This window comes from Sus scrofa, chromosome 17, assembly GCF_054392235.1.
Source record: "Sus scrofa isolate SSC_HxYL_T2T_F1_AM1 chromosome 17, Sscrofa_HxYL_maternal_Yorkshire_Landrace_v2.0, whole genome shotgun sequence".
In the NCBI taxonomy this organism is placed as follows: domain Eukaryota; kingdom Metazoa; phylum Chordata; class Mammalia; order Artiodactyla; family Suidae; genus Sus; species Sus scrofa.
In genome coordinates this window covers 17,668,839-17,694,272 of record NC_139399.1, presented here as the reverse complement: position 1 = coordinate 17,694,272, position 25,434 = coordinate 17,668,839, and the positions used below count along the sequence as shown (strand labels likewise).

The window sequence follows — 25,434 nt, the reverse complement described above, 5'->3', positions numbered from 1 at the left end:
AGGATGTCCTGAGGGCCAGTGGGGTCCTTGCGACAAAGCTGAAGTGATCAGGGCCCAGCCTGCCTCTCAGACCTTATTGGGTACCACTTTTCATGGTGTCTACTGTGTTCCTGCTACACTGACTGCAGGCAAAACTCACTTCTGCCTCAGGGCCTTTGTACAAACTTTTTTTTTTTTTTTTTTTTTGGTCTAGAAAGCTTTTCCTTTTGAGCTCTGTGTCTGGCCCCTTCTTGTTTTTCAGATCCTCTGCCTAATTCAGAGGTTCACTAAAATCGGCGAGAACCCCTCAGAGCACCCAATCTGGTCACTCTGTTCTAATCGGCTGCAAGGTGCTTATCCTGCCTGGGCAGATTCGGTGACGGCCTTATTGTGGGTTTGAGCCCCGGAGCCCTGAACTGTGCCCAGCACACTATGCTCAGTGCACATTTGTTAACAAGAGGCTGAAGATGCTGGATGAAACGAAGCCATGCGTGAGAACGAAAATGCTTTTATTAACGAATACAACCTGCCTTGCTTTCACTGGAGATCTCTCTTGGCAATGACAGCAACATCACGCTGATGCTGCTACACACCTGCATCAGAAATAAAAACCTGCTGCCTTCCCATGGAGCGAGAAAAGACTGGCATGTAATCAACACATTTCAGAGGAAGATGACTCACGCACTGTCTGTACGCTCCTCCCTCAGGGGTCACCCACTCACTTAGTTTAACCTCGTCTGTTTGCCTTGAGAAAGTGAAAAGCCTCAAAAGAGCCGATGCCACCTGGCTCTCGGGGCCTCGGCAAGGCCGGCAGATGGCCTGCGGGCGGGCCTGGGGGTGGTGGACGAGCTTCATTCAACTGCACGCTGGGCACCGCCCGCAGGCTCCTTCTGCCACGGAGCTGGGACCTAATAATAGCTTATTGGGATGTTCAGGGAAGCGTGACAGAAGCTGGCTTTAAGCCCAATGTTAGAGGTTCCAAAAGGTGAGTTTCCATGATCCAGGGACACGCCACAGAAGGCGGCACGAGGGCTTAATCTATTTACAGTCCTTCTACCAGGAGGGTTAAGTGAGCTCTCCCACCTCTGTGGGCTCAGGGCCAATTGCTCCCCTCAGCACAGGCAGGGGGGCCCCACCTTCCTCAGTTCAAATATCACAGGGGGTCTCCCTGGACCCCACCCCCCAGAGGGACAGCCCACCTGCTGCTTCCGCCAAAAGGGCAGAGTTAGGATATGCGATAAGTGAGGGATCTGCCTTGAGGTCCTCTCCTCACTGTCCCAGTGACCCACTGTGCTTGGGGTCAGGCGGGCAGGTGACTGGGGTGGGGGGGGGGATGTCCCAAATATATTCCGTAATGTTCTGTGCCCTTGTTCTTGGTCAGTTACTTCTGTTTTGACCTTTGTTTACTTTTTGGTACTTGTGGGGTTTCTTAGGGCCGCACCTGCAGAATGTGAAAGTTCCCAGGCTAGGCGTCAAATCTTGAGCTGTAGCTGCTGGCCTACGCCACAGCAACGCAGGATCTGAGCTGCAGCTGCAACCTACAGCACAGCTCATGGCAATGCCAGATCTTTAACCCACTGATCAAGGCCAGGGATTGAACTGGCATCCTCACGGACACTATGTTGGGTTCTTAACCCGCTGAGCCACAACGGGAACTCCAGTAACTTCTGGTTTTAAATTAGCTGTACGGCTCCAGAGGCAACCAGGGGAGCGATGGTTTTGTATCGGATCAAGTGCTGGGAGCCTTCCTCCAGGTCGATGACGTAGTCCCTGGAAAAGGAGGAGGACATGTGCCCAGAGAGCTCGGCTGTGGCCTGATGGGGACAGCCTCTCCACCGTCCACTCACCTCTGCTCGTCTGTCTCTGGTTCCACCAGGATGTTTTCCTGTCGCTCCTTCACTCTCAGAAACACGTATGAATCCAGGTCTGGTTTGGGAACTGCCAGAAAAAACGACCATGCCATCAGAAAGGAAAGGCTCTGCCAACGAGATCGAGGTTGGAAAAGCTGCCGGGACAAGCTGCCTCAAGCACTAAGGGACCCCACCCCCCCCACCCCCGTGTCAAAGCATCTTGGGGCACAGGAGATCTAAGTGGGAGATCTGGCTCCTTCGGGAAAGAGAGCACTTCCCACCAAGGCTGCACAGCACCCATGCGGTCGGCAACTGAGGAGGCCTTAGGATGCACAGGGAGCCGGGGAGGAAAGAGCATGGGACGTGGGGGAACCACGCACATCCTAGGAGGAGAGTGTGCAAAGCGAGTCGGAAAACATTTCTGGATGGAGGGTGGGAGGAGAGGGGATTAGAGAGATGGGGTCACATGGCGATGGCTACCCTTGTTCCTGCTACCAAAGACTTTTTTTTAGGGCCACACCAGTGGCATATGGAGGTTCCCAGGCTAGGGGTTGAATTGGAGCTGAAGCTGCCAGCCTCCACAGCACCCCATGGCAACGCCAGATCCTTAACCCACTGAGCGAGACCGGGGTTCAGACCCTCGTCCCTACTAGTTGAGCTCCTTACTGTTGAGCCATGACGGGAACTCCTCAAAGACTTTTTGTTTTTGCTCCAGAACCCTCTCTTTCTCTTGTCTGCCCCTCTACACACTTATTTTCTCATGTTTGAGGGAAGAGAGGGAAGACACGGATCCTTCTCAAAGGCACCTGGAGACCCGTGGGATGTAACCATGGCCCCTGGAGTCTGTAAAGGGACATCCGCTCACCTGCCCTCAGGAGGTCCACCTTCTGTAAATTAGGAGGCATGTGCTTTAAGGCGACATTCTTCAGGTAGTTCTCTGTGTTCACCATGTACCTGAAACACACGGATTCAAGATCGCAGTGATGGAGTTCCCATGGTGGCTCAGCGGTAACAAACCCAGCTAGTATCCATGAGGATGCAGGTTCGATCCCTGGCCTTGCTCAGTGGGTCAGGGATCCGGAGTTGCTGTGGGCTGTGGTGTAGGTTGCAGACACAGCTTGGATCTGGCGTTGCTGTGGCTGTGGCGTAGGCTGGCGGCTACAGCTCTGATTCGACCCCTAGCCTGGGAACCTCCATATGCAGTGGATGTGGCCCTAAAGAGACAAAAATAATTAAAAAAAAATCACTGTGGCAACGGACCTGACGGAGCCACCAGGGCTGTCAGACAGGCAACAGAGGCTATGCGATCAGCCTCGAGGACACAACCACGAAGCTGTGCTTGTGAGCAGGGCAGCGCAGGCGGCCCACACGTACTGCTTACTCACTCTTGGGCAAAGGCAAACTCTTCTGGAGAAAGGCTGGAAGGCTCCCCCTCAGGGCGTGTTTTCTCCTTTTCAAGGACATGAGGAAAGAACTTCTCTATCTGTGGGGACAGAAAACATGTCAGCACTTCACGCCATCAGCAGGTTTGAGAAGTGGGTCACCAGAGGTCCCGTCTGATTCGAGGGTCACACATACTAGTTTTCTGCAACAGGTCCGGGTTCCTCTTGAAAGTGACTTAAAAAATGGCCAGTCTCCGTGGTCGAGACGCTTTCTAATCATAAGACCTGCCCTCTGGATTTTAAAAAGCCAGGTTTCTAAAGAATTTGTAGGAAAAGACTGTGGCACAGCGGAAAGGAATCCAACTAGGAACCATGAGGTTGCGGGTTCCATCCCTGGCCTCGCTCGGTGGGTTAAGGTCCGGCATTGCCGTGAGCTGTGGTGTAGGTCGCAGACTCGGCTCGGACCCCAAATTGCTGTGCTCTGGCGTAGGCCGGCAGCTGTAGCTCTGATTTGACCCCGCGCATGGGAACCTCCATACGCCACGAGTGTGGCCCTAAAAATTTAAAAAAAAGACCAGGGCTCTGAAAAGGAAGGTGGTTTAAAGAGGATGAGAGGCTTTCATAAAAGAAACGCTGCAGCTACCACTGGAAATGGAATTTCAAAGAAAGGGAAGGGGAGGCCATTCAATATCTTTATGTAAACGTACAGGGTGTTCTTCTGTAGGATGAAGCGAAGGCTGGAAAGACACACACAGAATATATGAGCAGGCAGAGAGTAACATCAATCATAATAACATTATCAGCAAGGATAAAGCCTATGATGAAGTGAGGCTTGAGAAAAATGCTGAGAACTGAGAAAAAAATTAAACCAAAAAACTAAGAGCTCCCATTGTGGCTCAGCGGGTCAAGAACCTGACATAGCATCTGTGAGGATGGGGGTTTGATCCCTGGCCTCGCTCAGTGGGTTAAGGATCCGGCATTGCTGTGAGCTGTGGTGTAGGTTGCGGGCCCAGCTTGAATCTGGTGTTGCAGTGGGTGTGGTGCAGGCCGGCAGCCTGCAAACTTCCACATGGCGAGGGTGTGGCCGTAAAAAGAGAAGAAAAAGCTAAAAGCCACAGAAAGGTGTGTGTGTGTGATGAGGGACCAGGCAGGGCACTCTGGTCTGGAGTCCATGCTGTCATGGTCACTTCCGTTGGGGAACTACTCCTCGCAAGCAGGGTCAGGACGACAGTGAGGAGGAGCCGAGGGCGGAGATCAAGGAGGTCTGATCCTTCCCTAGTGGTGCAAGGGGTTAAGGATCTGGCACTGTCACTGCAGTGGCTCAGGTTTGACTCCTGGCCTGAGAACTTCCACGTTACGGGTACAGCCAAAAAATAAATCAAGCCATGCAAACACTTGGGGATGACAGCATGGGGTAATAACAATAATTTTAAAACTTCAGAAGAGATTTATGTTCACGGAGAGGCAGAATGAGCCCGCAAGTGCTACATGATGCTGGGCAGCATCACCACCAATCCAACAGTCTAACATCCAGGATAAAGGAAGTGGTCAGCCCGTCTTTCACCAAAGTGACCAAATGACAGCGGGAATTCTGTGCTCCATTGAGGGTGGGATAATTTAGGAAGATTGTGGACAAACCTTTTCAGGGAAGAGAAGAGGAGAAAATAAAGGCCGAAATGTTCAGCTAGAGGACTCTGATGAGCCCGGGGAGCTGCTGTCAGATCTCTGCCGCGCTCTCACGTGGAAGAGGGTACGGGTGATCCCTGAATGCCTCTGGGGTTGCGGGGTGGGGGGGGCACCTTCAACCCTGTACAGTCAAAGCCTGTGAATAACTTTACTGTTGGCCCCTGCATCCAAAGTCCTGTGACCGCAGATTCAAGTGAAAAAATTCTGCCTACAGGTGGACCATGCAGTTCAGACCCATATTGTTAAAGAAGCAAATGTGTTTGCTTTGTAATAACTCAGAGGACAAGTGGAACCAAAGGAGAAGCAGCTTCAAAGAAGTAAGAACGTTCCAGGATTAAAAGAGACACGATACAAAATCAGGATGTCTTGCAGTTTCATTTTTATAAGTTAGGTGGCCGCAGAGACTGCGTTAAATGTCATTATTGTGGTGCACTTGACACTGACTGAATGACAGATGCAAAAGAGTTCTTAAAACTAGTTCTCCTTGGGAGTTTCCTGGTGGCCACGGGATTAAAGGTCTGGCATGGGCACTGCTGTGGTGCTGTGGTTTGATCCCTGGCCTGGAAATTTCTGCATGCCACTGGCATGCCCTCCCCCCCCAAAAAAAACCCAAACAAAAAACCCCCAAACCATCAAGTTCCCTTCTTCAGTATTCTTTGTTCTACCAATGCAAATTCCACCCATAATGCTGCCACAGGGCCACTCCATGGGGCGCCATCGAGCAGCAGTCAGACTAAAACTGTCCCTGGATCTGCGATGTGGGTGACACCCAGGAACGATGTCTGGCCCTCCTCACTTTGGCCCCCCGCTGTGGGGCCCCAGGGCATCTCCAGGCTGCACCCTCCCAGCTCCTCCCTAGGATGGGCTGCAGGGAGCCCTTGGCAAACCTTCATGAGCCGACACCGCAGGTAGCTGCTCAGGACAAAGCGGATCCTCTCCATCTCCATCTGATGGATGCTGACCTTCAGGTCCCCCTTCTTGGCTCTCCTGAGATTTTCCTCCTATTAACAGAGAACATGAGGGGCGCTCCCTTCGTGGCTCATCAGTTAACGATTCTGATGAGGATCCATGAGGATGTGGGTTCAATCCCTGGCCTTGCTCAGTAGGTTAAGGATCCAGTGTTGTGAGCTGGGGTGTAGGTCGCAGTCTCGGCTCCGATCCTGTGCTGCTGTGGCTGTGGAAGGGTGGTGGCTGCTGCTCCATTGTGACCCCTAGCCTAGGAACCTCTATATGCTGCAGGTGTGGCCCTAAAAAGCAAAACAAACAAACAGAACAAAAACAGAGAACATGAAGTCTGTAAAAAAGCATGAGCATAGGAGCGTCAAAGGCTAAGCACTTTTTTTGTTCACTGCATGAGGCCCACGAGGACCATCACTGTTGGCAGTGGTGAAGCCACATGCGTCACAGGACAAAGCAACTTGTAAGGGCTCTCATTTTAGTTTCTTAATCACACAGTTATACACGACTACAGTCTTGTTGCAAAAAGTGCAAACAGTACTCTTTTGCTTGTAGAAAACGACCATTTGAGTAGAATCTGAATCTGGGAAGTCAGAAGGGCCCAGAAGAACAACTCAACTGTAAAGGAGATAACACAGCAGAACAGAAGAAAGATCTGAAGGGTCTTTTTCATTTGTTTTATGGCAGCACCCAAGGAATACGGAGGTTCCCAGGCTAGGGACTGAATTGGAGCTACAGTTGCCAGCCTACACCACAGCCACAGCCACACAGGATCCAAATGGCATCTGTGACCTACACCACAGCTCATAGCAACACCGGATTCTTTTTTTTTTTTTTTTTTTGTCTTTTTGCCTTTCCTAGGACGACTTCCCGTGGCATGTGGAGGTTCCCAGGCTAGGGGTCTAATTGGAGCTGTAGCCACCACCTATGCCACAGCCATAGCAATGCCAGATCCGAGCCGCATCTGCGACCTACACCACAGCTCACGGCAACCCCAGATCCTTAACCCACTGAGCGAGGCCAGGGATCGAACCCGCAGCCTCATGGTTCCTAGTCAGATTCGTTAACCACTGTGCCACGACAGGAACTCCAACACTGAATTCTTAACTCACTGAGCGAGGCCAGGGGTTGAGCCCACATCCTCATGGATACTAGTTGGGTTCTTAACCCATTGAGCAACAATGGGAACTCCTTTAAGGATGTTAAAAGCAGTGTGAAAACATTAGCCAAGAAACTGTAAAACAGCTACCCTGAGGCTGACAGTGACCAAAGCCAGGCTCATCTAAGCCAAAGGCAACAAACTCAGAGGCCACGGGGCCAGGAGGGTGAGGTACAGCGGAGGAAGGTGGGCGCCCAGGGCCTGGGGCATTGGGGGGCACCTGAAAGGGTGGCCCTTACCCTGCTCTGCTCAGCTGTTCTCATGTACAGACACGGGAGTGGTGTGAACAGGTTTTGAGAAGCCTATATCCATGGGGATTTCATGGGAAGCCAACACTCAGATGTTACCAGGGGCTCTCACACTTTGTAAACGTAGATAACTCATTCAGTGTTTAAAACAAAACTAGGCTGGGCCAAACAGGTTTGCTCTCAGAGCACGACCTCTCACTCTGCCGACATCCCTCTTAGAGTTGTCCTTTGACCCAAGACAGGCACCTCTTACCATGTGATCCAGCTGTTCCATGACACACTCTACGATTTCAGACTTGTTTTCCAGCAGCTCAGGTGCAAACTTTTCATTCATCCAGGCCTGAAAAAACAATGCCACCCCCCCACCCCCAACGAAACAGCATTACTCACAACGGAGCGAAATAACCCTGTGAGTTAGTGCACTCATCCCAAATCACAGCTCCTTCAGCAAAGATGACTGCTGACCAGATGGAAATACTGGAAATGCTTTGAAAACAAGTTATGCTTTTGTTTTTGTTTTTCTGTGGCCGAACCTGTGGCATATGGAAGTTCCCAGGCTAGGGGTCGAATTGGGACTGCAGCTGCCGGCCTACACCACAGCCACAGCAACAAGGGATCCAAGATACGTCTGTGACCCACAACCCCAGCTCATGGCAATGCTGGATTCTTTTTTTTTTTTTTTTTTAATCTTTGCCTTTGCCAGGGCCGCTCCCTTGGCATATGGAGGTTCCCAGGCTAGGGGTCAAATCGGAGTTGTAGCCACCAGCCTACGCCAGAGCCACAGCAACACAGGATCCGAGCGGTGTCTGCAACCTACACCACAGCTCACGGCAACGCCGGATCCTTAACCCTCTGAGCAAGGCCAGGGATTGAACCCGCATCCTCATGGATATTAGTTGGGTTTTTTACCTACCCAGCCACAACGGGAAATGTTTTAACTATATTTAGCTATGTTTAATGATGGCTTTTTAATTTCTTTTAGTGGGCGGGCTGTGTTCACGACCTTTTATTCAACCAGCATTATCAGGGAAAAAAAAAAAAAAAATCACCATTCACTTTGAAATGTTGGCAGCATACCTCCTGCTAAGAATAACCCTACCTGGTAGCCAGAGGGTGCGCTTTACCAAGAAGCAGCACCTTTCTACTCTTCCTGCTACTGTCCACCAGGGGGCACCAGCACCCCTCTATTCTGGGAGGAGACGTGATAAATCTACAGTCTCTCACCGAAGCTCAGAGCACTTCACGCTTTCCTACTCATCATTATACTCATCTGAGAAGTGGATACGGTTATCTGTACCTTACTCATGAGAAACAGAGATGAAGTTGTTAGTCCAAGAGTATAAAAGGTCACAATAGATATGGAAATTCTGCCACTACACAGTTTGGGAATGAGACGGTCAATTCCTCATTTATGATTCAGGCCCAGACACTTGGTACCTTTCAGAAATTATCAAGGCTTAGGGAACTAAAACAGGGGACTGAGGAAATCTTGCAATCACAGGGGATTTCGCTTTAGCATAGCTCAGAATTACAGGCCAAGCAGCCTCCATTTATTCCTTCTGACATCCTTGCATCTCTGCTTCACCATCTGGACATGTTATTAAGTATCAGGTATTGCTACTATCATTTTTTCCAGGTGCTCAAAATTTTATAATAGTATTGCAGATATATAGAATTAACCAGAAAGACCATCTTGTATTTTCTTTCTTTTTTATGGCTGTATGTTAGTTAGTTCCCAGGCCAGGGACTGAACCTGCACCTCCACAGTGACCTGGCCTGCTGCAGTCAGATTCTTAACCCACTGTACCACAGTGGGAACTCTGAGACGTCCTGTATTTTCAAGGAGCAGAATTTGTGAAAAAAAAGATCAAATTATCAGAGGACTTATAAAGCAGGAATTTTTATTTCCTTTTTATACAATAGATACAAAAATACACACAAGGAGTTCCCACTGTGGCTCAGCGGGTTGCGAATTTGACTAGTATCCACGAGGATGTAGGTTCAATCCCTGGCCTCATTCGGCGGGTTAAGGATCCGGTGTTGCCATGAGCTGTGGTGAAGGTCACAGACGTGGCTTGGATCCCAAGTTGCTGTGGCTGTGGTGTAGGTGGGCAGCTGTAGCTCCCATTTGACCCACAGCCTGGGAACTTCCATATGCCACGGGCGTGTCTCTCAAAAGATTAAAAAAAAAAAAAAAAAGCTGATATAAAAACAAATTAAGAATTCACTGCAATATAGTCAGAATTCTCATAGAAAATATAATTTCAAAATTACCTTCTTGGGTTTTGTCACTCATGATGGCATTTAGGGTAGGAGAGCACAAAGAATGCTAAAGCTTGGGAGTTCCCGTTGTGGCACAGCAGAAATGAATCCAACTAGGAACCATGAGGTTGCGGTTTCGATCCCTGGCCTTGCTCATTGGGTTAAGGATCTGGCATTGCCGTGAGCTGTGGTGTAGGTCGCAGACGGGGCTCGGATGTGGCGTTGCTGTGGCTCTGGCATAGGCCAGCGGCTACAGCTCTGATTAGACCCCTAGCCTGGGAACCTCCATATGCCACAAGTGTGGCCCTAAAAAGACAAAAAAAGAAAAAAATAAATAATGCTAAAGCAACAAACATGAGAGAGTTCTGCAAAGGGGCAGTTAAAGTGGGAAAGAAAAAGCAGTGACTGCAGTGGATCAGAGACCGGGTTCACATTCTGGCTCTGCTGCCATTGCATGACCTTGGCCAGTTATGTGTGTTAATCTCGAAGCCTCAGTGTCCTCATTTGTAAAATGGAGGTAATACCTGCCCCGATGGGCTGCTGTAAGGACTATTACCACTCGCAGCTAACACCCAGCGAGTGCTCAGCATGCATCAGACAGCACTCTGAGCACTTCCCACATATTATCTCGTTTAATCCTCACAACAACTCTGCGAGGCTACCATTATTAACTCCACTTGACAGCTGAGGAAGTGCTGCAGACAACCTGTCCAACTTGCCTAAGTTGTAAGACAGACGAGTGGCAGGCAGAGATTTAAACACAGGTAGTCTGGGGGGAAAAAAATATACAAATAGCTGGGGAGTTCCCTGGTGGCCCAGTGGTTAGGATTCAGTGTTGTCACCGCTGTGGCTCAGGTTTGATCCCTGTCCCGGAACTTCCACATGCTGATGCGTGAGGCCCCGAGCAAAAAATAGAGGCAGTCTGAACTCTGAAACCATCAAGACTTCATGAGAAAACAACTATAAACAACTCTGGCACACAGGAAATGCCCAATAAACCATGGCTGCTCTGACTAAAAGAAGTATCCCAGAAGTGATTTTAGGGAAGCAGTAAACATACAGAACAGCTGATAAAAGAAAAGTATTTGGAGGAAAAAGAAGAATAAGGCCAGTTTTTGGCTAAAGAAGGTGTTTCAGCACTTTCTTGTTAATCCAAGCATTCTACAGGGAAATGGCAGACATTCCAAGGGACTAAAGTCTACACCCTGCAGGTCTCTACGGCAACACTTCCGCAGTGCATGCAAACAATGCGTATATCTTTGTTGTGCAAACTGTTCTAGTAAATGTCCCCAAAGCTGTCTCTTATTGGCCCCACTTGAGGACTCTGTTTTTGACATTATGAGGTTTCTACCAGGGCCCTTATTTCCTATTTCTGTGTGGGTGGTAAGATCCAGTCCATCTTCTCTTGAAATCAGCCTTGAATTCCATCTTCTCATTTTGATTCCTGACATCTGCACAGCTGCACTAAATACAGTGGCTCCACTTGGAGCAGGGGGATTCTGTGGGGGCTGTTTACCTGCTCCAGCCTGTCAATGAGCTCTGCAGGAGTCAGAACCACCTCCTCACTGTCCCCATCAGAGTCCTGTCCCAAGAGGTCCAGCTCCTCTGTCATCTTCTCTGAAATCGGGAACCTAATAAATAAAAGAATCCATACTGTGCCATGTTTTCCATTTGCAAGAATAGGCAATAACATATCTGGAAAAGGGAAATGTTTACTGGAGTTGTCATTGGCAGTGGCTAGAGAATTCATAGACTGTGGTTTTGTAATTCTTTACTTACCCGCAACCTCATGGTTCCTAGTCAGATTCGTTAACCACTGCACCATGACGGGAACTCCTGTAATTCTTTACCTCTTCCCTAAAGTCTTAGGTCAGGGATCAATTTCCCAAAGCAGTAGCTTTTTTTTTTTTTTTGCCATGCCCATGACATGTATAATTTCTGGGGCCGGGGATCGAACTCGTGTCATAGCGGCAACCTGAGCCGCTGCAGTGACAACGCCGGATCCTTAACCCGTGTTTCCACGTGCACCCTGAACAAAACAACTATCACACTTGTCTGCCTTCCAAGAAGAGGTCTTTCCTAAGGGACTGCGTTCACTCGGCTCAAATGGGAATCCTGGCACCTCTAAGTACTGAGGACACAACGACCAGGGCAGCCTCTGCGCTTGGCGCCGCGCCTCACAGCAGACACTTAAAACTGCCAGGAGAACCAACCTACGCCCACTTCCTAGAAACACATGGTCCAGTAGCATCGGGAAGGTGGGTAGTGGGGACGGAGGGCACGTCTCCGAAGCCTCAGGGAAACCCAGGGCACATTCCTACAGCTCAGCTCTGCTCCCCTCCTGGGGCCGCAGGCACAGGGTCACCACCTCCCCCAACGCGCGCGCGCGCGCCCAAGCACACACGCACGCTCACCTGGGCTGTGGCAGGTGCGAGGCTCTCCGGGGGACGGGCAGGAAGGGCCGGACGCTTGCCGACTAAGCACAGGCCCCCTGGCAGTCCACGCGAAGACTTCCGGACAAGCAGTCGATCCACTTCTCAGCTCCCGCTCTTCTCTCCAAACATCCCCTCTGCGTCCAACGTCAGCGCGCACTGACGGCGCTGACCAATCACGCCCTGCTGCCGTGCCCACCCAGGGGCGGGGATTGCGTCCGTGGGGCTCTCCCAGCAACTTCCTGAAAGGAGGAGGTGGGAGGCGGGGCCGGGTGAACCCCGCCCCCCTCGGCCGGCGCCCGTGATGGTCGGCAGGGGGCGCCTGGCCACCGCGACTGAGGACATCGGCGACGTGGGCCTCCTCTCCACCTGGTGCTGTCGCCCGCGTGTGCTCTGGCTTGTAGCCCGGCGGACAGAAAGGTGGGCTGTGTTAAAATCAGGCCTTTTCCACCTCCTGCGTATTTTCACGCCCGCTCTTGTGTCCTTTCTGGTTCCTTCATCTCTGCCGGAACCTTTGCTTTGGCCACTACTCCCAGCCTATAGGTAATGGTTCGAAAGGCGCTGTAAGGGGTGCCAGACCACCACCAACCACATCCGTTGGGACTTGAGAGAAATGCAGGTTCTCAGACCCGACCAGACCTGTGGAATCAGAAACTGGGGGATGAGGTTCAACAGACTTGGCTCATCACGTGATTCCCATGCAAGTGAGCTTGGAGAACCACTGCTTTGGCATTAAATGTTTATGCCTTCTACCTTTCGCTGGAGGGCAAAAACGTATATATATATTTTTTTTCTTTTTCTTTGTGTGATTATAGTTTTTCATCTCTAAATTGCTGACGCTTTTCTTTCTGCTCTCCTTCATTTTCTGTGCAAAGTTTCACTTCTGGCTCCCCTGGAAGTGTCTCTTCCCCATCAATCGGAAGACTCTTTGTGGTGTTTCTTTTTTTCTTTTTATTATTATTATTATTTTGTCTTTTTAGGGCCACACCTGCGACATATGGATGTTGCCAGGCTAGGCGTCAAATCTGAGCTGTAGCCGCTGGCCGCGCAAGAGCCACAGCAACACAGGATCCAAGTAGTGGCTGCGACCTCCACCACAGCTCATGGCAACACCAGATCCTTAACCCACTGAGTGAGGCCAGGGATCAAACCTATGTCCTCATGGATGCTAGTCAGATTTGTTTCCACTGAACCATGATAGGAACTCCCCTGTGGTGTTTCTTTTCTACGCCATATTGATTGATTAGGAAAAAGAAATATCCAGAGTTCCTGTCGTGGCGCAGTGGTTAACGAATCCGACTGGGAACCATGAGGTTGTGGGTTTGATCCCTGGCCTCGCTCAGTGGGTTAAGGATCTGGCATTGCCGTGAGCTGTGGTGTAGGTTGCAGACATGGCTTGGATCCCGTGTTGCTGTGGCTCTGGCATAGGCCGGTGGCTACAGCTCCAATTCGACCCCTAGCTTGGGATCCTCCATATGCCGCGGAGCGGCCCAAGAAATGGCAAAAAGACAAAAAAAAAAAAAAAAAAAGAAATATCCTATATCCAGTCTCTTGGGATAGACTATGATAGAACACAAGAAAGGGAATACACACACACACACACATACACACATACACACACACGTTGAGACTGGGTCACTTTTCTGTACAGTAGAAATTGGCACAACATTGTAAATCAACTATCATTTAAAAAAAAAAGTTCGGCTACTTGACAGGTTGGTAATACCTGTTGGGTTGTTACCATGTTATGAAAATGATTACAATAGAGTATACTGAGTGAGAGCGTGGGCGTATTTACACAGGGCTGTGGAACATCAAAGGGAATCCCAAAAGGGAGGGACATTTGGGCTGTGACAGACGATGGCCTTTTCAAGGTCCGTTCCAATGATTGGTGATCCAGCGGTTTTGAGTTGTGGCAGGTTGTGTTTTCCCAAGAGTGCTGCTCTGATACCGATCTCATGATCAACTCCTCTTACTGCACTGTGATGCTGATCGCCTCCATTGGAGGTGGGGGCTGTGATCTTGCCCCTTAAACCTGGGAAGATCTCTGTAACTCCTGGACCGAGAGAATGTGGCAGACGTGAGGCCACAGGGCTTCCGGACCTGAGTCAGGAAGGGCCAGGTGGCATCCGCCCGCCCTCTTTCTTTCTCGTTTTTCTTTTTTTTTTTCTTTTTAGGGATAGCATATGGAAGTTCCCAGGTTAGGGATCCAATAGGAGCTACAGCCACCAGCCTACACCACAGCCACAGCAATACCAGATCCAAGCCACCTCTGTGATCTGCACCACAGGTCATAGCAATGCCAGATCCTTAACCCACTGAGCAAGGCCAGGGATACAACTTTCGTCCTCATGGATACTAGTCGGGTTCATTACTGCTGAGCCACAGGGGGAACTCCATTGGACCTATTTTTTCAATCACTAAGGGTAATAGGCCATATACATACATACATACATATATGTATATACACAGTATCTTGGCCCTTTTTGGAGAAAGGTGCTTTCTAAATAGAATGTAATGCTGTCATTAGGGTTCACGTCATCACTGCCTTGCTCATTTGGTCAGCAGGTGTTTCTCAATGTTTCCTTCCTCTGAATTCCATCACATTCTGTCTCACTACCCTTGGTAGTCTTGGGGCGTGTATTCATTAAGCAAAGTTTAACCCCCAGTTGTTCTGAATTAATGACGATCTGGACTAAGGATTGGAATGAAAGAGGGCAACTTGCATTTTTTTTTTCTTCTTTTTTGGCCGCCCCATGACCTATGGAGTTCCTGGGCCAGTGATCAGATCCAAGCCGCAGCTGCAACCTCAACCTATGCCACAGCTGTAGCAATGCCAGATCCTTAACCCAGGGATTGAACCTGTGCCCTAGTGTTCCAGAGATGCTGCCAATCCTGTTGTGCCACAGTGGGAACTTGGCAACTTGCATTTTTACAGAAGGCAGAAAGGTCCTCTAAGAATATTTCCTTTTAGCCTTACAGGAAAAGCAGTTGACTGGTGAATGTGTAAGTATTTTTCTGGCTGATGGTAAAACCCCATACCTGGTGTGGCTGAGAGGCTGGAACACTCAGGAGACCAGAGCCCTGAACAATATAAAATCTGGGCAATACATGATGTTTCTTTTCTTTTCTTTTTTTTTTTTTTTTGTCTTTTCTAGGGCTGCTCCCTCGGCATATGGAAGTTCCCAGGCTAGGGGTCTAATCGGAGCTTTAGCCACTGGCCTACACCAGAGCTACAGCAATGCGGGGTCTGAGCTGCGTCTGCAACCTATACCCCAGCTCACGGCGACCCCAGATCCTCAACTCACTGACAAGGCCAGGGATCGAACCCGCAACCTCATAGTTCCTAGTTGGAGTCGTTAACCATTGCACCATGACGGGAACTCCTGTAATTCTTTACCTTTTCCCTCAAATCTTAGGTCAGGGATCAATTTCCCAAAGCAGTCGCTTTTTTTTTTTTTTTTTTTTTTTTTTGCCATGCCCACGGCATGTATCATTTCTGGGACCAGGGATCAAACCCGTGTCATAGCGGCAACCTGAGCCACTGCAGTGACAACGCCGGATCCTTAACCCTCTTCTGTCCATGTTGAACTACTCAGGGATGTGATGGATTTTTGTCTCCTTTCTTTGCACCTGATGTTCCCTCTTTCTTGACTTTTCTCATTCCATTTAACCAACTGATGAACTCCTGTTCATCCTTTAGGACTCAGCCAAACTGGAGGACTTCTTCCTCCGTGAAACTATCCCCAACATTTAGGTCACCTGTATACCTTACACTCTTCTTCCTTTTTTTTCTTTTTTGGTTGCCCCTTGGCATATGGAGTTCCCTGGCCAGGGGTCAGATCTGGGCTGAAGTTGCAACCTACCCCACAGCTCTGGCAATACTAGATCCTTTAACCCACTGTGCTGGGCCAGAGACTGAACCTGTGTCCTGGTGCTGCAGAGATGCCACTGATTCCATTGTTCCACAGTGGGAACTCTTACTATAAACCTTTTTTTTTTTTTTTTTTTTTTTTTTTGGGTCTTTCTGGGGCTGTCCCTGAGGCATATGGAAGTTCCCAGGCTGGGGATCGAATTGGAACTACAGCTACTGGCCAACACCACAGCCACAGCAACGCCAGGTCCGAGGTGTGTCTGTGACCTACACCGCAGCTCATGGCAACGGCCATCCTTAACCCACTGAGGGAGGCCAGGGATCAAAACCGAGTCCTCATGGATACTGGACGGGCTTGTTACCACTGAGCCCCGCCAGAACTCCCTGGACTGCTTTTATAAGGGTACCAATCTCATCCACGAGGGCTCCACTCTCATGACTTAATCACCTCCCCAAGGCCCCCACCTCCTAACGCCGTCACCTTGGGGGTTAGGGTCTCCACAAGTGAATTCTGGGGGGACACAAACATTCACCCTAGCGCAGACTCCCTGAGGAGGTGGCTGGCGAGCACAGTTTGCAGGAGAAATGAGTTGGTTCCAAGGAGGAGGATGTGAACAGCTGCGAGGAGATGTGAAGTCTCTGCAGTTATTTGCTCATTGCAGAATATACAGGGACTGTGATGCTTTTTTTTTCCTCCCCCAGTTAAATCTGTCTTCTGAAAAACTATGGCCAAATAACATTTATCAGACCAAGGAAAAGGATTTTCGTAACGACTTTCTGGATAAGAGTCAAGCAAAGAGAAATGTGACTTTTCCAGCCAGAAATCCATGTGCCTTTGTGTCATGAATCTCCCATGGAAAAATGTCTACGAGCTAGTTAGGTCCTCGTGTTTATTAGGGTCCACATCATTTACTCTAGGGAATTGTCTCTAGCTCTAATCGAAAACCAGGTCCAACTCAGTATTTCTAAATGCTTACAACGTAGGGCAGTGCACTGTTTTGTTTTTAAATATATACCCGTGGGCAAGGGTTTTGACCACAGTCATAAGAAGAGGCTAAGGGTAGCCTTCCTTCAGAACATACTCTGGACCCAAATTCCATTCATTGCTCTTCATTTTAATGCTTTACTTTTCTTTGTGTTAATGGATTATCGGCCTGGCGCCATTTTAAGAACTCCACCCAACTAATGAAATGGTCCTTCTACTCCCAACTAAAGTTACTAAAATAATTTTTTCTGGGGAGTTCCCATTGTGGCTCAGTGGGTTAAGAACCTGACTAGTATCCATGAGGTCACAGGTTTGATCCCTGGCCCCGCTCAGTGGGTTAAGGATCCAGCGTTTCCGTGAGCTGTGGTATAGGTTGCAGATGTGGCTCGGATCCCCCACTGCTGTGGCTGTGGTGTAGGCTGGCAGCAACAGCTCTGATTGGACCCTTAGCCTGGGAACCTCCATATGCCATGGATGTGGCCCTAAAAAAAAAAAAAAAAAAAAAAAAAAAGACAAAAAAAAATCAGTCAATAAATAAAAATAAAAATTTCTTAAGTTCCAGACTTTCTGATTAGTTCCAGAGATGGAATTTTGTTATAAGTATTACCATTTTGTTTTCATTTCTACCTGGAACATCTCTAAATTATTTATCTCTTGAGGTGTCAGTACTTGAAATAATAAGAGACAAGTTAATACGGACGGGAGAAATTGAAAATTTTGTGACATCTTAAAAACTTCTGGCATTATGTGGAAATTTCTTCATTGAAACACTTCTTCAAAATAAGGGTCTCACTGGTGAAATTAAACGTGTTAATTGAGTTCAGTATCCACCCTCTGTCTATCAGAATGTTAAAGATGATGGGATGATTAATTATGTTCCATGTCACTGGATATTTTACTCTTAAGTTAGCTAGAACAGATAATGTAATAATTCCACCTTTAGAGTAGCCCAAAGGAGTAAAAAATTAGATTTTTTTCAGTTTATGCTATGTTCAGTTCATCATAAAAACACTTTCAGCTGAAAACACTGAAATCTGGTCATGAAATTGGGTTAATTGTTGGCATTTTTTTGAAACCAGAACCAGAAGCCTTGAGTCCACTGGTTTCAGAGCTGCTCTTGCTGTGAGCAGCTGTGGTCCTGTGAGCTGCTCACTTGTTGGAATCAATAAGATTTGGATGTGACCCACAGAGCTCTGGCAGGGCTGCAATTACTCTGGACTTTTCCCTGCTTGTGGGGAAGTGAGCTCATAAGCTGCCAGTCACCCTCTTTGTCTCGCCTTGACAAGTTTACTTTATGAGAGAAATTCAGCTTGACCCTGAACTTTACTCTTGGCTATAGGCTGCTTCTAGGCTGGAAGTTTAATTCGTTTCTTTTAGAGGCCTACTCACATACTTATAAACAGGAAAAAGCTCTTTGTCCATATTTTTCATTTTGGGGGGGGGTATAATTAGACCTCGCGGGACTCTGAGGCGAGTGTAGTGTTCCTTTTCTTTCTATTTTTGTTTGTTTGTTTGTTTGTTTTTGGCCATGCCTGTGGTGCAGTACTTGGACCAGGGATCCAATAGGAGTCATATCAGTAACACCCTGTTTCCTTAACTACAAGACCACCAGGGAATTCCAAGGCTAGTGTTTTGTTTTGTTGGTTTGTTTGTTTAGACCATAATGGACTTTTTAATAAAATTATTTATTTATTAAAACAATTTTTTTTCATTAAAGTTGATTTACAATGCTATGCCAGTTTCTGGGAGTTTGGGGTTAGTAGATGCAAACTATTCCATTTAGAATGGATAAGCAATGAGGACCTGCTGGACAGTGCAGCGAACTCTATCAGATCTCTTGGGCTAGATTTGATGGAATATGAGAAAAAGAAAGTATATATGTGTATGACTGGGTCATTTTGCTGTACAGCAGAAATTGGCACAACGAGACTAATGTTTCTTGATAACTAATGAGCCAACAAAACGAGCAGGCCTGAAGGCTTGGAAGAGGTTGCAAATAGAGACCTGAGTAAAAATGCCAGCTGGGGTGGGGGTGGTGGGGGGTATTGTGTAAAATTATCAAAGCCCACCTTGCTACTAAGCCCACAGCTTAATTGGTGTGCATAGCATTTAGGATATGGTCATTTATGTGGACAAATACATGCAGTGGTTTCCGTGAGAAACACTTTTTTGTTTTGTTTTTCTTTATCTAGGGCCGCTCCCACGGCATGTGGAGGTTCCCAGGCTAGGGTTTGAATCGGAGCTGCAGCCACTGGCTTACTCCAGAGCCACAGCAACGTAGGATCCGAGCCGAGTCTGCAACCTACACCACAGCTCACGGCAACGCTGGATCGTTAACCCACTGAGCAAGGGCAGGGATCGAACCCGCAACCTCACGGTTCCTAGTCAGATTCGTTAACCACTGCACCACGACGGGAACTCCAGAAACACTTTTTAGGCACTTGATGAAGTATGGAAATCAAGAAACCACCTCACCTACCACGTTCAATCTGGACCTTGCCCTCCTCTTTCTGACCCCATGCTCTTCCTACCCCTAGAGAAGTGACCACAATTTGGCATTTACCACTCCTGGGTGTGTTTACATATTTTACCACATATGTATCCAAAAGTAATATGATGATAACATAAACACTGTGTGTGTGGATAGCAGGATAACTCATGGAATGTATTCATAAGGCAATTTTTTTTTTTTTTTTTTTTTTTTTTTTTTTTTTTTTTTTTTTTTGGGCTGCACCAGTGGCAGATGGAAGTTTCCAGGCTAGGGGTCGAATGGGAGGTGCAGCTGCCTGGCCTACGCCCCAGCAACACGGTGGGAGCAGCATCTGCAACCTACACCACAACTCAGGGCAAGGCAACGCTGGATCCTTAACCCACTGAGTGAGGCCAGGGATGGAACCCACATCTTCATGGATACTATTGGATTTGTATCCCACTGAGCCACAACGGGAATTCCAAGCAACTTTATTTTTGTCCCTTTACATTTACTTGTTGGGAATAGTTCTTCCCTCCCTCTGGATGAAGACCTAGGAAGGTCCGTGACTGCTCTTCTCACTCTCTGTTATGAAAAAAAAAAAGTTCCACTGATCACAGCCTCTATTCAGTCATTAAAATGTCTTGTTATAATCACCAACCCCCTTGCCCCTCAGAACGGGGACTTCCTTGGGCCTCGGATGGGCAACTGGGCACCCAGCCGTCGCCAGATCGGCCTTGAAGTCTATGTTGTAGAGCCACGTGCCCGCCCCCTCGCTGCCACGACCATTTCACGTGGTCCCACGGAGGGAGCACGAGGGTGGGACGAGGCTGGCACACAGCAGAGGCCTTGGCGTTTCCGCAGCAGGAAGCTCTACTTGGGATGCCCTCCGATAGGCGCTTCCACGGCCTGTGGATTTCCTCCCACTCCAACCAGCTCTTAGAGGTGCTCGCCATGGTCCTCAGCTCCTGCTCACCAGCCTCCAGGCGGTACCGGGCAGTGGTCTGACTCGTTGGCCACGCCCTGAATCAGTGCACATGCTCAGAACCCTTCCTGCTCATCCCTCCCACTGGCAGAACCTCCCGGAAGTCTGGGGACCAGGGAGCCAGGTGGATTCTCAGCACAGATCCCGTTTTCCAGGACAGAACGTGGAGGAAATACGGAGAAAAGATGGGAAGGGCAGCTGTCCAGCTCACCATGAGCCTGAGTGCTGCTCTCTATTGCATCCCGTTGATCCCCTGAGTCCATCCTTGCTCCAAAGCCACATCTCAGCTTTACATGCCTTGCTAGTTGTAGGCCCTGTCTCTTCACTTCTAGAATCAGGGTGTCAAATTCCATAACAGACCTTATTGGGACTTTGATTTTCAGGCATTGTCTGTAAAGTGAACTGACTAGATTAAATTTTACCTTCTAAGCCTAAATGCCTCCAGTTTCAAAGGCTTTTTTAAAAAATTTATTTATTTTGTTTCATTTTTAGGGCCACCTGTGGCATATGGAAACTCCCAAGATGGGGGCTGAATCAGAGTTACAGATGTGGGCCTAAGCCATAGTCAAAGCAACTCAGGATCTGAGCCACGTCTGCCACCGACACCACAGCTCACGGAACACTGGATCCCAACCCACCAAGCAAGTCTAGGAATCAAACCCGCATCCTCATGGATATTAGTTGAATTTGTTTTCGCTGAGCCATAATGGGAACTCCCTCAGAGGCCTTTTTTAATTTCTGCCTCTGTTTCACATGGTTAATAATGTAGCTGCGGTAATTCTGACACCATGTATTTCCTTGATAAATAGAAATAATTGTGTTCACTTCAAAATCTGCAGAGAACTTGGGCATAGAAAATAATGTACACAAGCATCTTTTTCTTTTCCTCAGAATTTTCTTACAGTCTCTATCAGGATCTGATTTTTTTTTTGCTATTTCTTGGGCCGCTCCCACGGCATATGGAGGTTCCCAGGCTAGGGGTCGAATCGGAGCTGTAGCCGCCGGCCTACGCCAGAGCCACAGCAACGCAGGATCCGAGCCGCGTCTGCAACCTACACCACAGCTCACGGCAACGCCTGATCGCTAACCCACTGAGCAAGGGCAGGGATCGAACCCGAAACCTCATGGTTCCTAGTCGGATTCGTTAACCACTGCGCCACGACGGGAACTCCTGATTTTTTTTTTTTTTTTTTTTTTTTTAAGGGCCACACCCGTGGCATATGGAGTTTACCAGGCTAGGGGAGGAATCTGAGCTGTAGCTGCTGGCCTACACCACCGCTCACAGCAGGATCCTTAACCCACCAAGTGAAGCCATGGATCAAACCTGCCACTTCATGGTTACTAGTCAAGTTCATTAACCACTGAGCCATGATGGGAACGCTAGGATCTGATTATTTTTAATTTATAGCTCCTGCTGGCAGAGGTTGGTAAAATTTCTGTTGTAAACATGATTGCTGCTGGGAATTCTGATCACTTAAAAGATGATTTTTCCTATCCTCAATTAGTCCTATATTATTAGATATTAAGTGGGGGTTTTTCTCTGCAGGCTTAAAATGCCCCAGACACGCTGTCAGCCCTTTCCTTTTCTAATCGCTTAACGGAAGAACTCTTTGTGTTAAAATTAACAGATTTTATTAAGATCTACAATAATATTGTTTTGTCAAGCACACAATCCTTCAAATAGCTAAGAAATTAGGAGTTGAACTAAATAAAACATTTGTTCTGTGTATGAGATGCACCGATGTGCAGACTCTGTGCACACACCAACCCTTTAATTGGGAAGGAGAGGTCACAGTACATCTACGTTTCTCAGTCCTCATGTGTCACAGAATCTGAGCTTCTACAGTTATGCTGTTTGGCATTTATTTGGTGGTTCCCCAAAGACTAATTGCCAAAACATTTTGAATACAAATTATGATGCTCATTTCCTGGCCATCAATTGATCTATGGAAATATGAAGTAACAGAATATTAACATGAACAGAAACATGAATAGCAACAGACTGGAGTGATTTTTAGCCACGCCCCCACCTTAAAAAAAATAAAGAACCCTTTGTAAGAGAAACAGCAACAACAAAATTCTTCAAAGACAAGTGATTAATCTGAAGATTGAAGATTTCCCTATCTAGGTAAAAAGTGACAACACAAAGTTAAATAAGTTCTTAACAAGGTCCGTTTGGGTTATGGGATGGAAATCCTGTGAAATCAGATTGTTATGATCATTGTACAACTACAGATGTGATAAATTCATTTGAGTAATAAAATAAATTAAAAAACCCCAAGGTCTGTAAATGCTTGTGTTACTCAGATCTTGTTAAAAAAATCTGAAAATTCTGGTGGCATAAACTTGCAAACTTGTATATTGGCATAACTTGACAATGAACCTTAATATAAGATCTTCGGGGAGTTCCTTTTGTGGTTCAGTGGGTGAAGAACAACCCGACATTGTGCACGCGAGGATGGGGCTCAATCCCTGGCTTCACTCAGTGGGTTAAGAACCCAGCATTGCCGTAGCTGCGGTGTATGCTGCAGATGCAATTCCGATCCAGCGTTGCTGTGGTTGTGGTATAGCCTCAGCTGCAGCTCCCATTTGACCCCTAGCCAGGAACTTTCACATGCCAGTGCAGCGGTAAAAAGAAAAAAAAGATTGGAATGTTTCATTAGGAAAACATATCACAGTGTTGTTACAAACGTGGATAATCTGATGACTCCATTTTTAAAAATGAAATGCCTTTGCAGAGAATAACAGCTTACAAAATACAGTCTCGGAGTTCCCGCCGTGGCGCAGTGGTTAACGAATCCAGACCAGGAACCACGAGGTTGCGGGTTCGATCCCTGGCCTCAATCAGTGGGTTAAGGATCCGGCGTTGCCGTGAGCTGTGGTGTAGGTTGCAGACGAGGCTCGGATCCCACGTTGCTGTGGCTCTGGCGTAGGCCAGTGGCTGCAGCTCCAATTAGATCCCTAACCTGGGAGCCTCCATATGCCCCCCCCCCCCCAAAAAAAATACTGTCTCTATGTAGACTTAAATTCCTTCCCTAGTCCACGTGGCCCTGGTTCCTGGGTAAGTCACATTTCTCAAGAGTGACAGGCTTTTTCCTTGTTTTGTTGTTTGTTTTAATCAAGGGGTTAAAGTTATTGGTGCTCTCTTTAATGGACATCCTTACCTCCCCTGCCCCTTCGCTTATTTCCTTCCCCACTCAGTCCCTCAAGTCCCCTGAGAGCAGAGGTGGTTTCTGTTTATCCCTGCATCTAACTCTGAATCCAAGCACCATCATATACAGAGCTCTATATCCTTACTTGTCTAGTTGTAAAATTGATAAATGATAGAAAGTTGACAGGTCATTATCAGAGTTCCTTTACTACATCTTGACTAGTAAGGTGTTTGTCCAGCTTGATAAGATAGTGGCTTGTAAACCCCCCATATAAGGTCTCATTCTAAGAGACCATATCTGTGGCCCAAACTCCGTTAGAGTTGACATTGACCCTTCTCCTAGGTGGGAATTCGCAGGGAAAGGAACAGGATTGCATTTAAAACTGAAGTAGACAGCATGGCTGTAACGACTAAGCCCCCTACCCAGGCTTTTTCCTTTTGTTATTCTGTATGTCACTGGCATTGCCAGTGTGTTATGTTAAATCTAGCTACCACTACTTAGAATAGAAAACATTTTAAAGTATTCTCCTGAATTCTTTTTTTTCCCCTTTTTTCTTTCTTTTTTTTTTTAAGGGCTGTACCTGCAGCATATGGAAGTTTCCAGCTACACCACAGCCACAGCAAGGCCAGATCTGAGCCGCATCTGTGACTTATGCCACAACTTGAGGCACTGCCAGATTCTTAACCCACTGAGAAAGGCCAAGAATCAAACCCGCACTGTCACGGATACTATGTCAGGTTCTTAACTCAGTGAGCCACAACAGGAACTCCTGAATTCTTTAAACTTCTTAAATCTTCTGACAAACATTCACTTTTCATTTCCACTTTTCCAAATTTTCTAGGACCTTGTAGTGTGAACGACACTTTGTATTCATCATATACATTCACTGAACTGGTGCAAACATTAATTGAAGTAGGTCCGAGTGATCCTCACCCTGCTTTGTTCTGGGCTGGAGGATAAACATCAGTAAATATAACCATTACACAGTGACCAACTTTAATCTGCAGATGTGGAAGGTGTGAAGCATTTTATTCTTCCTCCCACAAGAGCTGTAGTAAGCGGTCTTACAACAGTACTCAGCAGTGCTCCACACTTGCAAATGTGTAGAGGATTATTATTAATGGCTGATTAACATCTTTTTTTGCCATGAATCATGAAAGCCAAAATGTAGGCTCTAGACCACCCATGTTCTGGGAGAGTTGAGGAGTACAGTGGTACATATATTTTGTTCCAAAAGAAGCAAACAGAATTATGTGATCAAAAAAAAAAAAAAAAAAAAAAAAAGGGTGGGGCTCTCCTGTATTATATCCTAAATTCTTTCCCTAAACCTCCAATGGTGCAGATGTGAAATCCTGCCTAAAACTGGGAAGCTCTATAGGAACTTAATGCCCACTTTAAAAGATTTTAAGGAGTTCCCTGGTGGCTCAATGGGTTAAGGACCTGGTATTGTCACTGCTGTGGCAGAGGTTAAGTCCCTGGCCCTGGAACTTCCTCATGCTGCGGGCATGGCCAAATATATATATTTTATATACATTTATATAATATACATTTATATCTTAAATCTCCATTTTGCAAAAAGTAGTTGTATAAATCAGACACAACCAAAGATCTTTTTTTTTTTCCTCCTTTTAAGGCTGCACCTGTGGCATATGGAAGTTCCCGGGCTAGGGAACCAAATCAGAGCTGCAGCTGCCTGCCGGCCTACACCACAACCATGGCAACACTGGATCTCGGCCACATCTGCGACCTATGCCACAGCTTGCAGCAACGCCTAATCCTTAACCCATCATGTCGGGTTCTTAACCTGCTGAGCCACAGTGGGAACTCCTCTTATTTCTTGAATCAAATACATTTTTACTATGAAAGACTACTTCTTGTTTTTTCTTTTTCCTACTTAGCTAACATATCTGCACTTGAGCTAAAGCGTGTAAAAAACTGAAAAGTGTGACAAACGGTATAAATGTCAGACGTTTGTTTAAAAATACTAAACTGCACTGAACCAGTGATTCTAGC

The 25,434-nt window shown here is 47.4% G+C and overlaps 1 protein-coding gene across 1 annotated transcript; it reads right to left on the bottom strand.

Annotated features, from left to right (window-relative positions):
• Nucleotides 1–471: 471 nt before the first annotated feature.
• On the bottom strand, nucleotides 472–12,085 carry GINS4 (GINS complex subunit 4). The gene is made up of 8 exons (XM_003483876.5): nucleotides 11,938–12,085; nucleotides 11,040–11,154; nucleotides 7,515–7,601; nucleotides 5,785–5,898; nucleotides 3,215–3,312; nucleotides 2,695–2,783; nucleotides 1,827–1,917; nucleotides 472–1,749 (listed from the first exon to the last, which is right to left on the bottom strand). Exons 2-8 carry the CDS (start codon nucleotides 11,133–11,135, stop codon nucleotides 1,653–1,655), a joined length of 672 nt encoding a protein of 223 aa, XP_003483924.1. The 5' UTR covers nucleotides 11,136–11,154; nucleotides 11,938–12,085; the 3' UTR covers nucleotides 472–1,652.
• Nucleotides 12,086–25,434: the final 13,349 nt, after the last annotated feature.